Source organism: Toxorhynchites rutilus, chromosome 2 (genome assembly GCF_029784135.1).
Source record: "Toxorhynchites rutilus septentrionalis strain SRP chromosome 2, ASM2978413v1, whole genome shotgun sequence".
In the NCBI taxonomy this organism is placed as follows: domain Eukaryota; kingdom Metazoa; phylum Arthropoda; class Insecta; order Diptera; family Culicidae; genus Toxorhynchites; species Toxorhynchites rutilus.
In genome coordinates, this window is record NC_073745.1 from 84682525 (window position 1) to 84695911 (window position 13387).

The following is a 13387-nucleotide window of genomic DNA, read 5'->3' on the forward strand; positions in this document are numbered from 1 at the left end:
GTCTTGTCCACCTAGTTGTACAAAACGGGGCTCTGGCAACCCTATCCCATCCAATGCAAATTGAGCGTAGGCAGCATAAAACAGGGCTCGCGCTTAGGGGGCTCACGTATTGTTTAATGTTTGGAGTCATATATGTTAATATTTGATTACGTTGGATAGTTTTTTTTGGCAAGCGATGTTTGGATACCCATCCGGAAGCTTTCTTGACGATTTGCAATTCAAATCACAGCCGAAGAATCGCGCGGAGCACTTCATTTTGAATTTTAGGTTATGATTTCTATGCTCATGATTTTCTATGCTGGCTACTGAAAGGCGGCCATCTTAGCAATCCCTTGGTACAAAATCGCCAATATATTCTCAATAGGATTCAAGTCGAGGCTTTGAGTTGGCCACACTGTTAGCGCATAAACCGGGCTAACTGCGGTTGGAATGGTTCTGGCTAAGCACACTGTGGAAGTTAAAAACACAAGAGGTTATAGTCCAAATTTTCTCTTTATTTCACTAATTACGCATCACTTGGTAAGTCACTTCCACGTTGATGGTAAGGAAAAAACTGGCAAAGATGGATGATCTGTTCTGCGTTCCCTTTGCATTTGTCAGAAAGTTGGTGGGGTTTTTGTCCTGTCGGCTTCGCTCGGCTCGATCGGGTGCTGTTCGTTGTTATGTTGCTGCTACATTCATCTCGCTCTCGCACGTGACTAGGTGATGCGATGGAATGGAATGGAGAGCAATTGCTTCGGGTAGTGAATGGAAAACTTGAGTTGCTGACAAAATGGAGGATTTCAATTTATTTGTCCTGACATGTCAGAACACGTAAGCGCTCGCTACACGTGGCGCGAACACACACCACTGGTTTGATCAGGGCCGATCGGAAAAATTCTGCTGTTTTCTTCGCAGTATGGTTCGGGTTCTTATCTTGCTGGAAGGTGTATTCCCATGCATGGATTCTTCCAGGTTCTCGCACAAAATGTCGTTGTAACCATCGGCTGTCATAATACTGTTGACTTGCGTTAAGTTTCTCACCCCAGCCCACGAGAACCAGCCCCACACCATGATGCTTCCACCACCGTGCTTCATAGTCGGTTGTAGATGCCGGTCCTGGAGGCTCTCGTCGCTCTTCCTTCACACTCGGAGTCGCCTTTTCTTGTTAAACATCTCTTACTCGGACTCGTCCGACCAAATAACGTGCTTCCGAAATTTCAGCGGCTTGTTGACATGATCCCTCGCAAACTGATGTCGTTTTTATGTTGGTATTGCTGATCATCGGTCGTTTTATGGCGAAGGATTTATTCAAGTCCCGTTCCACCAAGCGTCGTCGAATGGTGTGATTGGAAAACCAACCTTTCTTCAATCGTCCGAATGGTCGTTCGTGGATTTTTCTTTGCTTTCCGGATAATTAGCGTGTCAGTTCTTGTATCAGTCTTACGTTTCGGTCCTCTTCCCGGTCAATCGACCACGCTGCCGAGCATCTGATGGTTCCGAATGACCAGCTGGACCGCACCACGGCATACCCCTTACTTTCCAGCAATGTTGGGACTCCTTACGCTGGAATGCACACATAATCAAATTTCGGGCCTGTGTTGAGATTTGCTTTCTACCCATTTTCCGGAAGCTTCCTCAGCCTCAACAACACGTCACTATGCACCAAAAGTTGTCTGAACAACTGCCAAAATTATGTTTGTGTCAGATGTAAACAACCAGCTGTCAAAACCCTGAAGGTATCCATTTAGGAACAATAGACCGTTTTTTTAATATTTTTCTAAATAAATCAACGATACTGAAATGGCAAAATGGTCTATTAATTACCAACTTTTACGTAGTTTTTGATCGGAATACTTCGCGAATCTTCACGCAAAGCACCCAAGCAGAACCGCTGCTTCGCCACTGCTACGTTCAGAACGGCCGACTGCGCGATTTTTGCGCTTTCAACGGCATCGAGCATCTTACGACAGCCCTGCAAGAAAATTCGAGGGGAGAGAGGATCCATCGAAGAAGCACTGGATATATCCTTGCAGACGTTTCGAAGCACGTCCAGTCGTGTTTATTTATTTATTTTTTTGTTCATTTGTTCACATAATAGCATAAGATTTTACATCTTTCTTTCATCTGTCTTCACATCATATTTCATGTTCTGTCGAATCAGAAGTCGTCATCCGAGGTTATGTTTGATTGCAAAATTCGAACGTGTCTCTAGCTTCTCCATCATCGACACGTGTTTCAGTGCCAACGAACGATCACCGCAAGCAACCGAGGTCTTCCCAACTCCATGGTCGAAACAATTGGAAGTGTGGTCGCGGTGTCGTTGTCGAGCAGACAATGTCACGACGAAGATCGTCGAATGCTACGCTCGCAAGTTAACCAGCTGTTGGGTGGTTGGAATCTCCCAAGCCAATCCAAACCAGGTACGCTAATCTGAACAGGATCATCTTCACCCTTATCAGAACGTGTCTCCAGTGCTGAGAGAACCGTGGTAACGATGGTAAGGAACAACTTCCGAGTTAGGGTGAGCTCTGTGATCTAAAGCAAACCAAAACTTATCTCTAGAAAACGTCGTAACTACGAGAGTTGAGTGAAGCTGCCACGATTCCGTCAACCAAGCCGATCTTGATAATTACCGACTCGACTAGCGCCATCGGTGCAACCGAATCCAGACACCCACGGAACAAGCTTCTAGAAAATATTTGATGCCGAATATCTTCCTCATGTAGGTACCCGGACATAGTGGCATAGTCGGCAATGAGGCGGCCGATTCATTTGCCGGAATCGGTCGCTCTGGAAAGCTTATAATGCACATAGTGTCACTAGACCACTTCAAATAATAGAATATCAACACTTTCCGCACATTTGTACAGAAAAATAGTTCGCTGAGAAGGGACTGCGCCTCCGGAAAATTGAGCCATTGAGCACTTGATCCTCAACTAGCTACGATGACATGGAAGCAAAATGAACTAAGATTCGGCCACTGCAATATGTCGCATAGCTTTAACAACGAGCCCTTTAGTCCACTTTGTGATCTGTGCATGGTTTGTTTGAAGTCTTTCTGTGCCCGAAGTTTGAAGTCTTTCAGAATTTCTACGGTATCAGCGGAAGCATCCGTGATGTCCCTAGCGACGACCCATCGAGAACCACCGCTATACTCTGTTTCTTAAAACAGTGGCGTATCGTCCGGCTGTTCAAACTGTTCATAGGACAGGCAGACGATCTCAGATTTTCTTAGTTTTAAAATTTAAATTTAATTTTTTTTATCATTATTTCACTTGATTACACCATACAACCCGTACGCAATACAGCACAACACTAAGAAATAAGCAGTAATGAGTATCGGGTTCAAACCATTCACTTGAACCCGCCGTCACTCAAACACTTTTCTGCATCTTCAAGTGCGACATGGCGAACGCAGTCAACTATGTATGAAGCGATCACTACTACAAATGCGATGCCTTGCGTAAAAATGATATTTGAGATTCAAAGATTCAAGGTGCACCCGTGGCCGAGTGGTTAGCGTCTCACATTATCATGCCGGGTGTTCGGGTTCGATTCCCGTTCTGGCCGGGGGATTTTTCGTCAAAGAAATTTCCTTCGACTTGCACTGTGATCACGCGTATTCTAGAGCAACTAAGTATTAATAAATGACGCTAGTTAATGCATACGTTGAGACGGCAAAAGTTCCACAGGGAACGTTAACGCCATTCAAGAAGAAGAAGATTCAAAGTTTTCTGTTGAACGAAGCCGATGAAAACGATAGAAAACACACACACCATTTTTGCTTGAACAGATAGCTCACTTGGTCACGCGTCGCCTTTGTCTTAAAGGATGACGACCTATACATTCAAATTTGAATAACAAATTGTGATCCAAATCAAAGATACGGGTAGCTCTCCACTAGCCGGAGGCCATGGTCAACGGACTTCCACGCCCATGACCAGAGAAATGCAATTCACCGAGCAACAAAATTATAAAATAAAGATTTAATTTGTTTTATTTGTGTAATTATTCTGTCATGTTACTTTTTAATTTGTTATTTTCTTTTTTATAAAAAAGGTTTCTTCTTCTGGCGGCATCTTATAGGCAGTTGCTACAGCGACGAACCAGCTCATGATAAAAAAAAAGAATAAACAGAACAAAATTTTTTTGAGGTTTTCCTGAAAAAAGACTTGCACACCTGATATATCAGAAAACAAACACACATCCTTATGTTCTACTAACCAACAACTTACCATTGCTTCTTCAGTTCTATGTGCCTTTCCATCGCTATCTTGCGCCTCCTCTTCGTCATCTTCCTCCTGATCGTCGGGTTCTTCTTCATCGTAGTCACTCTCCGTCGACGATTCCTCACTTTCCAGTGGGGTACAAAACTGCTTGGGGATCCTCACCTTCAGCTTCGGCACCAGTGGAGGTCGCGAAACTTCTTCTTGCTCTTGTTCCTGCTGATGTTCTGTATGAGCGGGTGGCTCAGGGACTGGCAATTCTGGGACGGGAGGTAATTCCGTTGGGGGCTCTCTTACGTTCAATAAGCTGGCGGGTATAGTGGACAGAGTTGTGATTTGATCAAAATTGAGCTTTTGCGCCGAATGTTGCATTTCCGTCGTCAATTGTGGAGGATGATGAAGGAGGTTAGGCTGATGATGCTGCGTGATAGGGGATTCCAACGACTGCTGGTGTAGGATATCTGTAGGATACGTGGTCGGAATCTTGTTGGGGAGTTGTGCCGCCGCTTCTAAAGGTTTCATCAGCTGAGACTGTAGAATGGGACTACTGAAGGCACCACTAACAGATGCAAGGGTTTGATTTGCTTGCGGATGAAAGTTCAGCAACGATTGAGTGTTTATATTGAGTGGACTCGTCAAATCGGCATTTTTCTGTTGCTGGGAAAATCTAGCTTTCTTGTTAGATCCACTCTTGTTGTGGACCTTTTGTTGTCCTATACCTGTCAGAGTTTTAGTGAACTGCGGGCTATCGTGACTACCATTGCTCATTTTTGCTTGATTATCATAATTGTACATCACAGCTGCTGAACTATTAATAGTACTACTGTTGTAGTTGTTGTTAAGATTAAATTTACCCCCGCTCTTCATATGGTTGATGGAGCTAAATCTACTGGCATGACTGTTGCCCAGTTGCCTAGCTGTTTCCTGCGGTGGAAGGCTTACATTTCCCGCTTGTTCCGCTTTTTTGTCGCACTTGTGTTTGGATTGTTTGAAGCACCCACAGTTTTCGCATTTCTCCATATAGTCCGCACAATTGTGTTGAACAATAGCTTCTCCGTCAGTGGATGAAGTTTTTTCGAAAATATGTTCGCAGCGTGCACACATCAAGTACAGCGATTTATTGCCATCCGTATTTGACTGTTGCTGCTGATATTCATCTATACTCGAAACGTGCTTCTTTCGCACTTGATGCTTGGCCTCGAGATGATTCACTAGCCTTTCGGCGCTTTGGAAGATTCCCAAGCAATACAGACAGATATACTTTTTGTGCACCTCTCGCATATGTTTGAATAGATTCCAGTTTTCGTAGTGCGTTCCACAAGGAGAGCAAAGGAACACTTTCTTTTTGTCTTTTTTCCTCTCCGTCGGTTGTTGAGATGCTGCTCCTTGTGCGATTTGAGGTGACACTTGCTGTTGATGTCGCTGCTGTATTTGATTTGGTGCGATCGGAGGCATAGACAAAGGTTGTTGTTGTTGATGCTGTTGCTGCGACATTCTGTTGTTCGTCAGAATAGTTTTCATTAACGAAGGTTGCTGTTTCGGTTGCTGTGGTCTTTTCGTGACACTTTTGGGTGGTAATCCAAATCGCACCGGACCAGGTTGCATAGCCTCTCGCAACGCAGGTTGCCATGTTTGAAGTGGTTGAAACGACTGTTGCTGTTTCGTTGGGGAGTTGTCCTTTTTCCGGCCTCGTCTTTGTTTCTCCGCGATGACTAATCTGTTCTCCTCGTCCAGTGTATCGGAAGATTCTTCCATTAGAAAGTCATTCGAGCTGACTCCTACATAGTTAGTCTTCAACTGGTTGTTCAACAGGCTGTATCCACCCGGAGGGTTGGGTTCTGAGGGTACATTCTCCGTTTCCATTCGTTCAACCTGTTCACTTATGTTGTGCATTGTTGGTTTGCTATTATACTCTATTTTAACAAGCTCCGAACGTTCGGCGAGAAGTTTCTCTTGCTTCAGAAAATTACTAAAATCGACTGGCTGCGGTTGGACAGGAGGATCGACTTGATGTGACTCTTCAACTATGTCCTTGGATTTTTCGTCTGAAATAGGTCTTTTCAATGAAATTGATAACTTGAGTCCCTCACTTCTGGTGATCGTTGCCCCGTTTTCATCGTCAACCTCACCATTGCCTTCTTCCTCTTCCTCTGAGGTGTGATTGAACGAATCATCTATTTCAAGTCGTGATTTACTGTCACTTTCTTCCATCTCGACGTCAGTATGCTTCACTGATGCGGCATGATTTGAAATTTTCTCCTCACTAATCGCTTTTGGAAGTTCATTCGTTACTTCACGTTCAGCATCTTCTGTTCGGACAGCTGATATTTCTTCTTCCTCTTTCATCTCATCATCAGAGCTATCGGAGTCCGAGCTTGAACTCGAAGAACTAGATGAAGTACTACTGCTCGATTTATCATCGTCCAGGTCGTCATCCTCTATGTTATCTTCTTTCATAGAGTGAGGATCACTTTGTTCTTTCTCGATGTTCGGATTGCTAGTCTGTGCCGCCGCTTCCTCCTCGTTACTATCCTCGAGCGTTGACTTACCCGAATCAACGGATTGGTCCAACTTTTCGTTAACCTCAACCATCTTTGTATCCAGTATGGTTTTATGGATATTGATTGGCGGTTGTACATCCGCTGCTTCCAGTTTTTCATCTTCAAGATCACTGTCACTCAGTTTCTGTTGCTTACTGGAGGGTTCCTGAGAGTCTGTGCTGCTTGTGCGATACAGCATTCGTTTAAGTGTTTTATGCTCGCTATCGTCCACTGGATCAGCGCATGAATCCATCGGGCTTTCATGTGAAACCTCTCCATTCAGTTGGGGTGCTGTGGAATGAGATAATAAAGGATTAATTATAATTGAATTCCAGCGCAGTGAGCGACGACGGGAGAAGTGATCCTTGGAAGTATGGAAGCCGAGTTGTCTATTCATCTATTTCTAAAAATATACGCGAGCTATTCATGATTTATGAAATTGTGTCGAACCGCAGGACCAGGAACGATAGAGATTAATACACCCAGTTTTTTTTAAGCGAGGGATGCGTACCTCATAGGAATTCGCGTGGAAAGAACTTCGTAGAGAAACATGGGTGTTCAACAATTTGTAAGAGACGGTGCGATTCCTCTATCTCGTCACGTGCATGGAGTGGGGTACCTCAATTTTTTCCTATAATACTATTGTTATTTTGAACAGTAGAATGGAAGGCAGTCATTCGAATAGACGTATATTCTACAGATATTTGAAAGGTTTCATCCTTTCATAAAAGCAGAACCATCCGTATTTGAAGCAGAAAGAACAGAGGTTTTACTTTGACAGTAATTACGCGATTTTTCATGAAGATTTTTTCAAGTGCCTAAGAATTATGAATTAAACAAAACTATTACACATACCATGACTCAACACATACTTTATAACGAAGAAAATAGTTAGAAGATACACACACGTATATTATTTGATTCACTTGTATCATTTAAATTACAGGATTATCAAGAAAATTAACACGTCTAGTGCAAGCCACCGGTGGTATGGTAGTCTATCACCTTTCATCAAAGTATCCAGACAATTCATCCGTAGACGCATCTAACTGTTGTTGCTCTGATGGTGTTCGGAAACTCGGAAAGCTCTTCTAACTTCGCCCAAATGGCGCTAAAAGCTAAGGTTGTGGTCGAACGAACGAACGTGATGAATTATAGAGGTTTTAAACCATAGACCAACACTCCAAAGATCTTCAACGTTTTACGGCGTGGGATGAATTTGCTGTATATTTTTATATTGTAATTGGGATTCTGGAGTCTGTGGCCGCAAATCACCATATGGCTGCTCTTTTGTGCCTAGAGTTAAAACCTTTTTCAGGTGCCCATATAACCATATAATCTGAATCCTGATGCGAGGGATTTTTTGCGTATCTCCTACCATCATCAGGAAAATGTCATCCGCATAGAAACATACGTGAACCACCTCGGGAGAACCTAGCAGGCAATTAAAAAAAAGGCGACGGCAAGTATAAAACCTTCAGGTACTCCAATCTCCCCGTGGAAATTTCTAGAGCTGATGTTTCCTACTTTGACCTCGAAGGTCCCACTTGTGGCGAAAATCATGATTAAGTATAGTATATTGCCGTCGACACCCTAACCTGTCAGCGTTTACAGAACTAGCGGGATCCACGAACGATGAAATGCTTTCTCCAGATGCACGACTATCATCTAAACGTGCTGACGACTTCTAATTTCTCCGTAAAAAATCGGTTCATTCTGCAACCTTTAAAATCGTGTACTCGGGGGCGGTCCGCATGCTTTTGACAGAAAAGATCCACTACATCATATACTGTGAGTCCAATCCCCTTTTCTTCTTGAATGGCACTAAAATTCTCAGGTGAACTTTCGCCGTTTCAACGTAGGGATTACTTGTGTCATTTTTATTAGTAGTACTAAGCTCAGATTTCTCATACCAAATAACACGCCTTGAATATGTTCTAAGTGGCAAATTCTAAGTGGCGTGACTACAAGTACAAGTCGGAAAAAAATATTCTATGACTGAAGATCCCCCGTCGGGCACACCGTTCATTTTCCAAGGGAATCCTCGGTGCAAAAATGTGACCACTCCTAATGTTCAAGGACAAGTCCTTCCGATGGTACCTCCTGTGAGCTTGCAAAAAAAAACCGAGTGCAGCGGACAATGAAATTCAGGTTCCTTCTGGGCTCCGTGGGAATAATTCACCTTCGAACGACCCAGCACTCGAGGGGACAAACCCCAACTGTCCCTGTTTTACCGTCAAGTACAACTTCCCAATCGGGATTTATAAAGTTGACTGATATTGCAGATCAAATCTTCACGTGTTTTAATGTTTCCGACTCCATCAGAACCATTGTCACCGCAATGCTTCCAGTATTAAATTAAAGACAATTTTGCAGCAATTGATGCAAACATGGCCACTTCTTGCAAAGATTATCTCTCTTGATGTCGTATTTAGATACGTATTTAGAATTGACCTTCACCTATAGGAGGGATCGAAGCTGTTGCTTGTCATGCAAACATCAGAGACAAGACCTATGTATTGTATTGGCCTTCGAAATTTCAAGTTAGCTGGAAGCAACTTGCTGACATGTGCTCACTCCTGAACACGGATGATCTTGGTAGACTTCAACTCTCACGAAACCACCTGGGGGCACAGTACGACAACCGTGCCTTTGTAACGGCTTCAATATGACAGTTTTGAATACGCGGGAAACAACGCTTGTACCTAAACCTCCTACTAACCCAAGTACTCTTGACCTTTCGCTTTGATCGAATTCACTATCGTTAGATTGTAAGTAGAATGTAATCAAGGACCCCGACGGTAGTGATCACTTGGCAATCACAATTTCTGTCACCAGTGGGTTGAGTTCTTCTGAATCTATAAACATGATATATGACCTAACGAGACACATTGACTGGAAAGAATATGCGGACGCGATGGCTCTAGCCTTCAACTCCAGAGATGGTTTACCACCATTTGAGGAGTATAACTTCCTTTCTCGTTTTATTTATGACAGCGCAGTTCGCGCTCAAACGAAACCCATCCCAGGTTCCACCATTCGCCGAAGGCCTCCCAATCCATGGTAGAATAGCCAGTGTTCCAAGCCTCATCTGGAAAAATCGAATACATTTAAAGCTTTTCGGAAGTGTGGAACCACTGACAATTTTCAAACGAATTTAGCCCTTGAGAATCAGTTCACAAATTTTATCAAAGGGAAAAAGCGTGCTTTTTGGAGAAATTTCGTGGGAGGTTTGTCACGAGAAACGTCAATGAAAAAATTATGGAAAGTGGCTCGAAACATGAGAAATCGCTCTTCATCGAAGGAAAGCGAAGAATATTCACCCCGATTCCACTCCCGTGCAAAAATGATAGAATTCTCTCTTGCTCTCTTTTCTTGTAACAATTTTGCTCCAGCATCGAATCGAATTAAGTTCAACTTATTGAAAAACCTACCTGATGTGACGAAACATCGCTTGTTGAATTTATTCAATCGGTTTCTGGAACATAATGTTGTTCCGGATGATTGACAAGGACGAAGATAAGTACGAGTTATAGCTATTCAAAAACCCGAAAAATCCGCGTCCGACTTCAATTCGTACCGCCCAATAGCAATACTGTCAAATTGTTGAAGAAAATGATCGCCTTGATCGATGGGTTAAAATAAATAGCCTACTCTTAGATACAAAATATGGGGTTCCACAGGTGCAAGGGGACGAATGATTATCTTGCGTTACTTTCTTCAGAAATTCAAATGGCTTACGCCCAAAAAAAGCAAATTGCTTCAGTATTCTTGGTCAGACTCTCGAGGTTTGCCGCCTATATTGAGCAATTGGAACTTTTGCCGTCTCAACGTATGCATTAACTAGCGTCATTTAGTAATACTAAGTTGAGATTTTTTCAGCCAAATAACACGCCATGAATGTATTCCGAGGGGCAAGCTCTAGAATACGCGTGACCACAGTGCAAGTCGAAGGAAGTTTCTTTGACGAAAAATTCCTCCGACCAGAACGGGAATCGAACCCGAACACCCGGCAAGATAATGTGAGACGCTAATCACTCGGCCACGGGTGCACCAAGGAGCCTTACAAGATACTTTAAACAATTTTTCAACCTGAGTCATTGTTCTAAGGATTGAGTTCTCCACGTAGATAACGGAGATGATCGTCTTTTCTAGGAAGCATAGACCAGCAAAACCAAAGCTTCAACTTTGCTCATGCCATGTCATTCAAGTATCTTGGGGCCTGGTTCGACTCTAAATGTACTTGGGGGCCCATATTAGGTATCTGAGTAAAAAATATCAACAAAGAATGAGCTTTCTCCGTACAATTGCCGGAACCTGGTGGGGAGAGAAGATCTTATCATGTTGTATGACAGTTTCTGTTTCCAATCAGCTGCCAAAACACAGCTTATTAAACTCGAACGAATTCAGTACCTTTGTCTCCGTATTGCGTTGTGATGTATGTCCTCAACGCACACCATGATTCTCGAGGTTTTGACTGGCGTACTCCCACTAAAAGATCGCTTCAATTTATTATATCTTCGGTGTATTAAGGATATGAACCCATTGGTGATCGGAAATTTTGAGCAACTGATCGAGTCAAATTTTCACTCTGGATTCATGAGTCCATATCATGATTCATCTCCATGCAAGTTGTTACTTCTTCGTATATTCCCAACCGTGTTTTTTCCTGACATAAATCCCTCTGTGCATTTTAATCTGTCCATGAAGCAGGAAATACATGGAATTCCAGATAATCATCGGTCAGAGATCGTTCCTAAGATCATCGATGCAAAGCATAGGCGTATCGATTTAAATAATACGTACTTTCCTCTATGAACGAGACCACAGGATTTGGAGTGTTCAATGAAATTTTCAGCACCTCTCACAGTCTTCAGTTTCCTTGCTCAGTGTATATTGCAATACACTGGGCGTTGGGTCACCTTTGTCTGAGTCCCCCCAAATTGCTCAATTTTGGGTAATAAGAGGACTGGCTCATTAGCGAAGGTGGGTGCGGTTGAAAAAAAAATCGCAAGTTTTTGCTACTTAGTTTGTTGGTTCAAGTAATACTTCAAGGACACAGAGAATGTTAATTTTGTCGTTTTCTTATCTTGATCGGATCTCATTAACAAATTTTCCAGAAGAGGAAGACGCACGTTCAGAGAACGAAGAGCATCGAATACCATTGTCATATATTTGCCTCTGATGCCCTCTATACGAAAACTCTTGTCTGAGTATTTTCATCAATCCGTTTATAGACGTTGAGCTTGGGCTGGACGGTGATATAATTGATTGCCTGCAATCTTCGTTCAAGTTTTTCTTTGATGCCCAACTGTTCTGCAGATTTTGCATCATCCAGTGAATTTTTTTCCTCCTGTTGTCCAGCTACTGAATCAATACCATCATCGTCAAATTTTATCAAGTCACGAACATTTTCAAATGCCTGCTTGGTCAATGCAGTCCGTGACGTTTGATAGAAGACGCCAAAGTCATCACTAATTGGGTCACGACCACGAGCAGAATGATTATCCATATACGGGAACAAATCTACATATACGAATCGCCTTTCTGCAATCCTTCCAATCAGGGCTTCAAGGAGTTGCTTCGAAATTTCTGATAGTTGCTGTTCTAGCTGTTCTAGGATAAATTGCAATCCTAAGTCAGCTTCATTGAGGGTGCAATTCTTCCGCCATAGCAGTTCCAAAGGAATCAGAACTGGTTCGAGAGCATAAATCAATTTCTTTATCACTGGAAAATTATCGAAATTACCGGTAATTTTTACAATCAATAACCGGTTATTAATAGGGGGTCTTCGTAGCCTCTTGGTTACGCGTTCGCTTACCAAGCGATCGATCGTGAGTTCAAACTCAGGGCCCTCAATTGACCATCTTTGTGTTGTTATAGAATAACTACGTCCACGCAACCATCATCAGCGATGGAAATCGATCCACGGTGGAACAAAGATCGATTCATCCGTACAGCTCTGTTCTGCAAGAAACATCGGGCTGCTGTTCTATAAATAACCCAACAATGATCAATATCAACTGTCTCCGCTGTCCGGTCTGCTGAACAATGGAAGAGAAGAAAGAATACCCTTTCGGCTACTACTGTGTAATTTACCATAATGTAGTGGAACAGAAAAACTAACGCCTAAATGGCTACTACTAACTACTGTGTAATTTACAGTTTATAGAAACATAAACATATATACATGTACACGATTAAAACCCGGCTCTGTTACAGCTAAAATGCTAGTGAGCCTAATAAATGAATAATTGGGATAAAAAAAAATTACCGGTAATTCGGTAATGAAAAATCAACCGGTATTACCGGTAAATCCTGTTAACAATCCCTACTTACATCGATTGTTATTTTGATTCAAGAGTAATAATTGAAAGCGGCATAAAGGCAAATATTATTTATGGTGTAAACAGGAAAAATACCGAAACTACCGGTTTTTTTTATCCCTTTTGTTTTATTTTAGGCTCATTAGCATTTTAGATGTAACAGAGCCGAATTTTAATCGTGTACATGTCACATATTTATCATATCTATAATTAGCACATTACACAGTTGCCATTTTTCGGCGTAGAGTATTCCCTTTTATACCATTGCAAATGGTACACATTTACACATTAGCCATTTAGGCGTAAGAGTTTT

General features: G+C 42.5%; 1 protein-coding gene across 1 annotated transcript in view; it reads right to left on the reverse strand.

The window, feature by feature from the left end:
• Positions 1-13387, reverse strand: part of LOC129767204 (uncharacterized) — a 32253-nt gene that overhangs the window by 4886 nt on the left and 13980 nt on the right. The window contains exon 3 of the mRNA XM_055767855.1: positions 4218-7039. Coding sequence (XP_055623830.1) covers positions 4218-7039 — 2822 coding nt within the window. The remainder of the gene's footprint in view (positions 1-4217; positions 7040-13387) is intronic.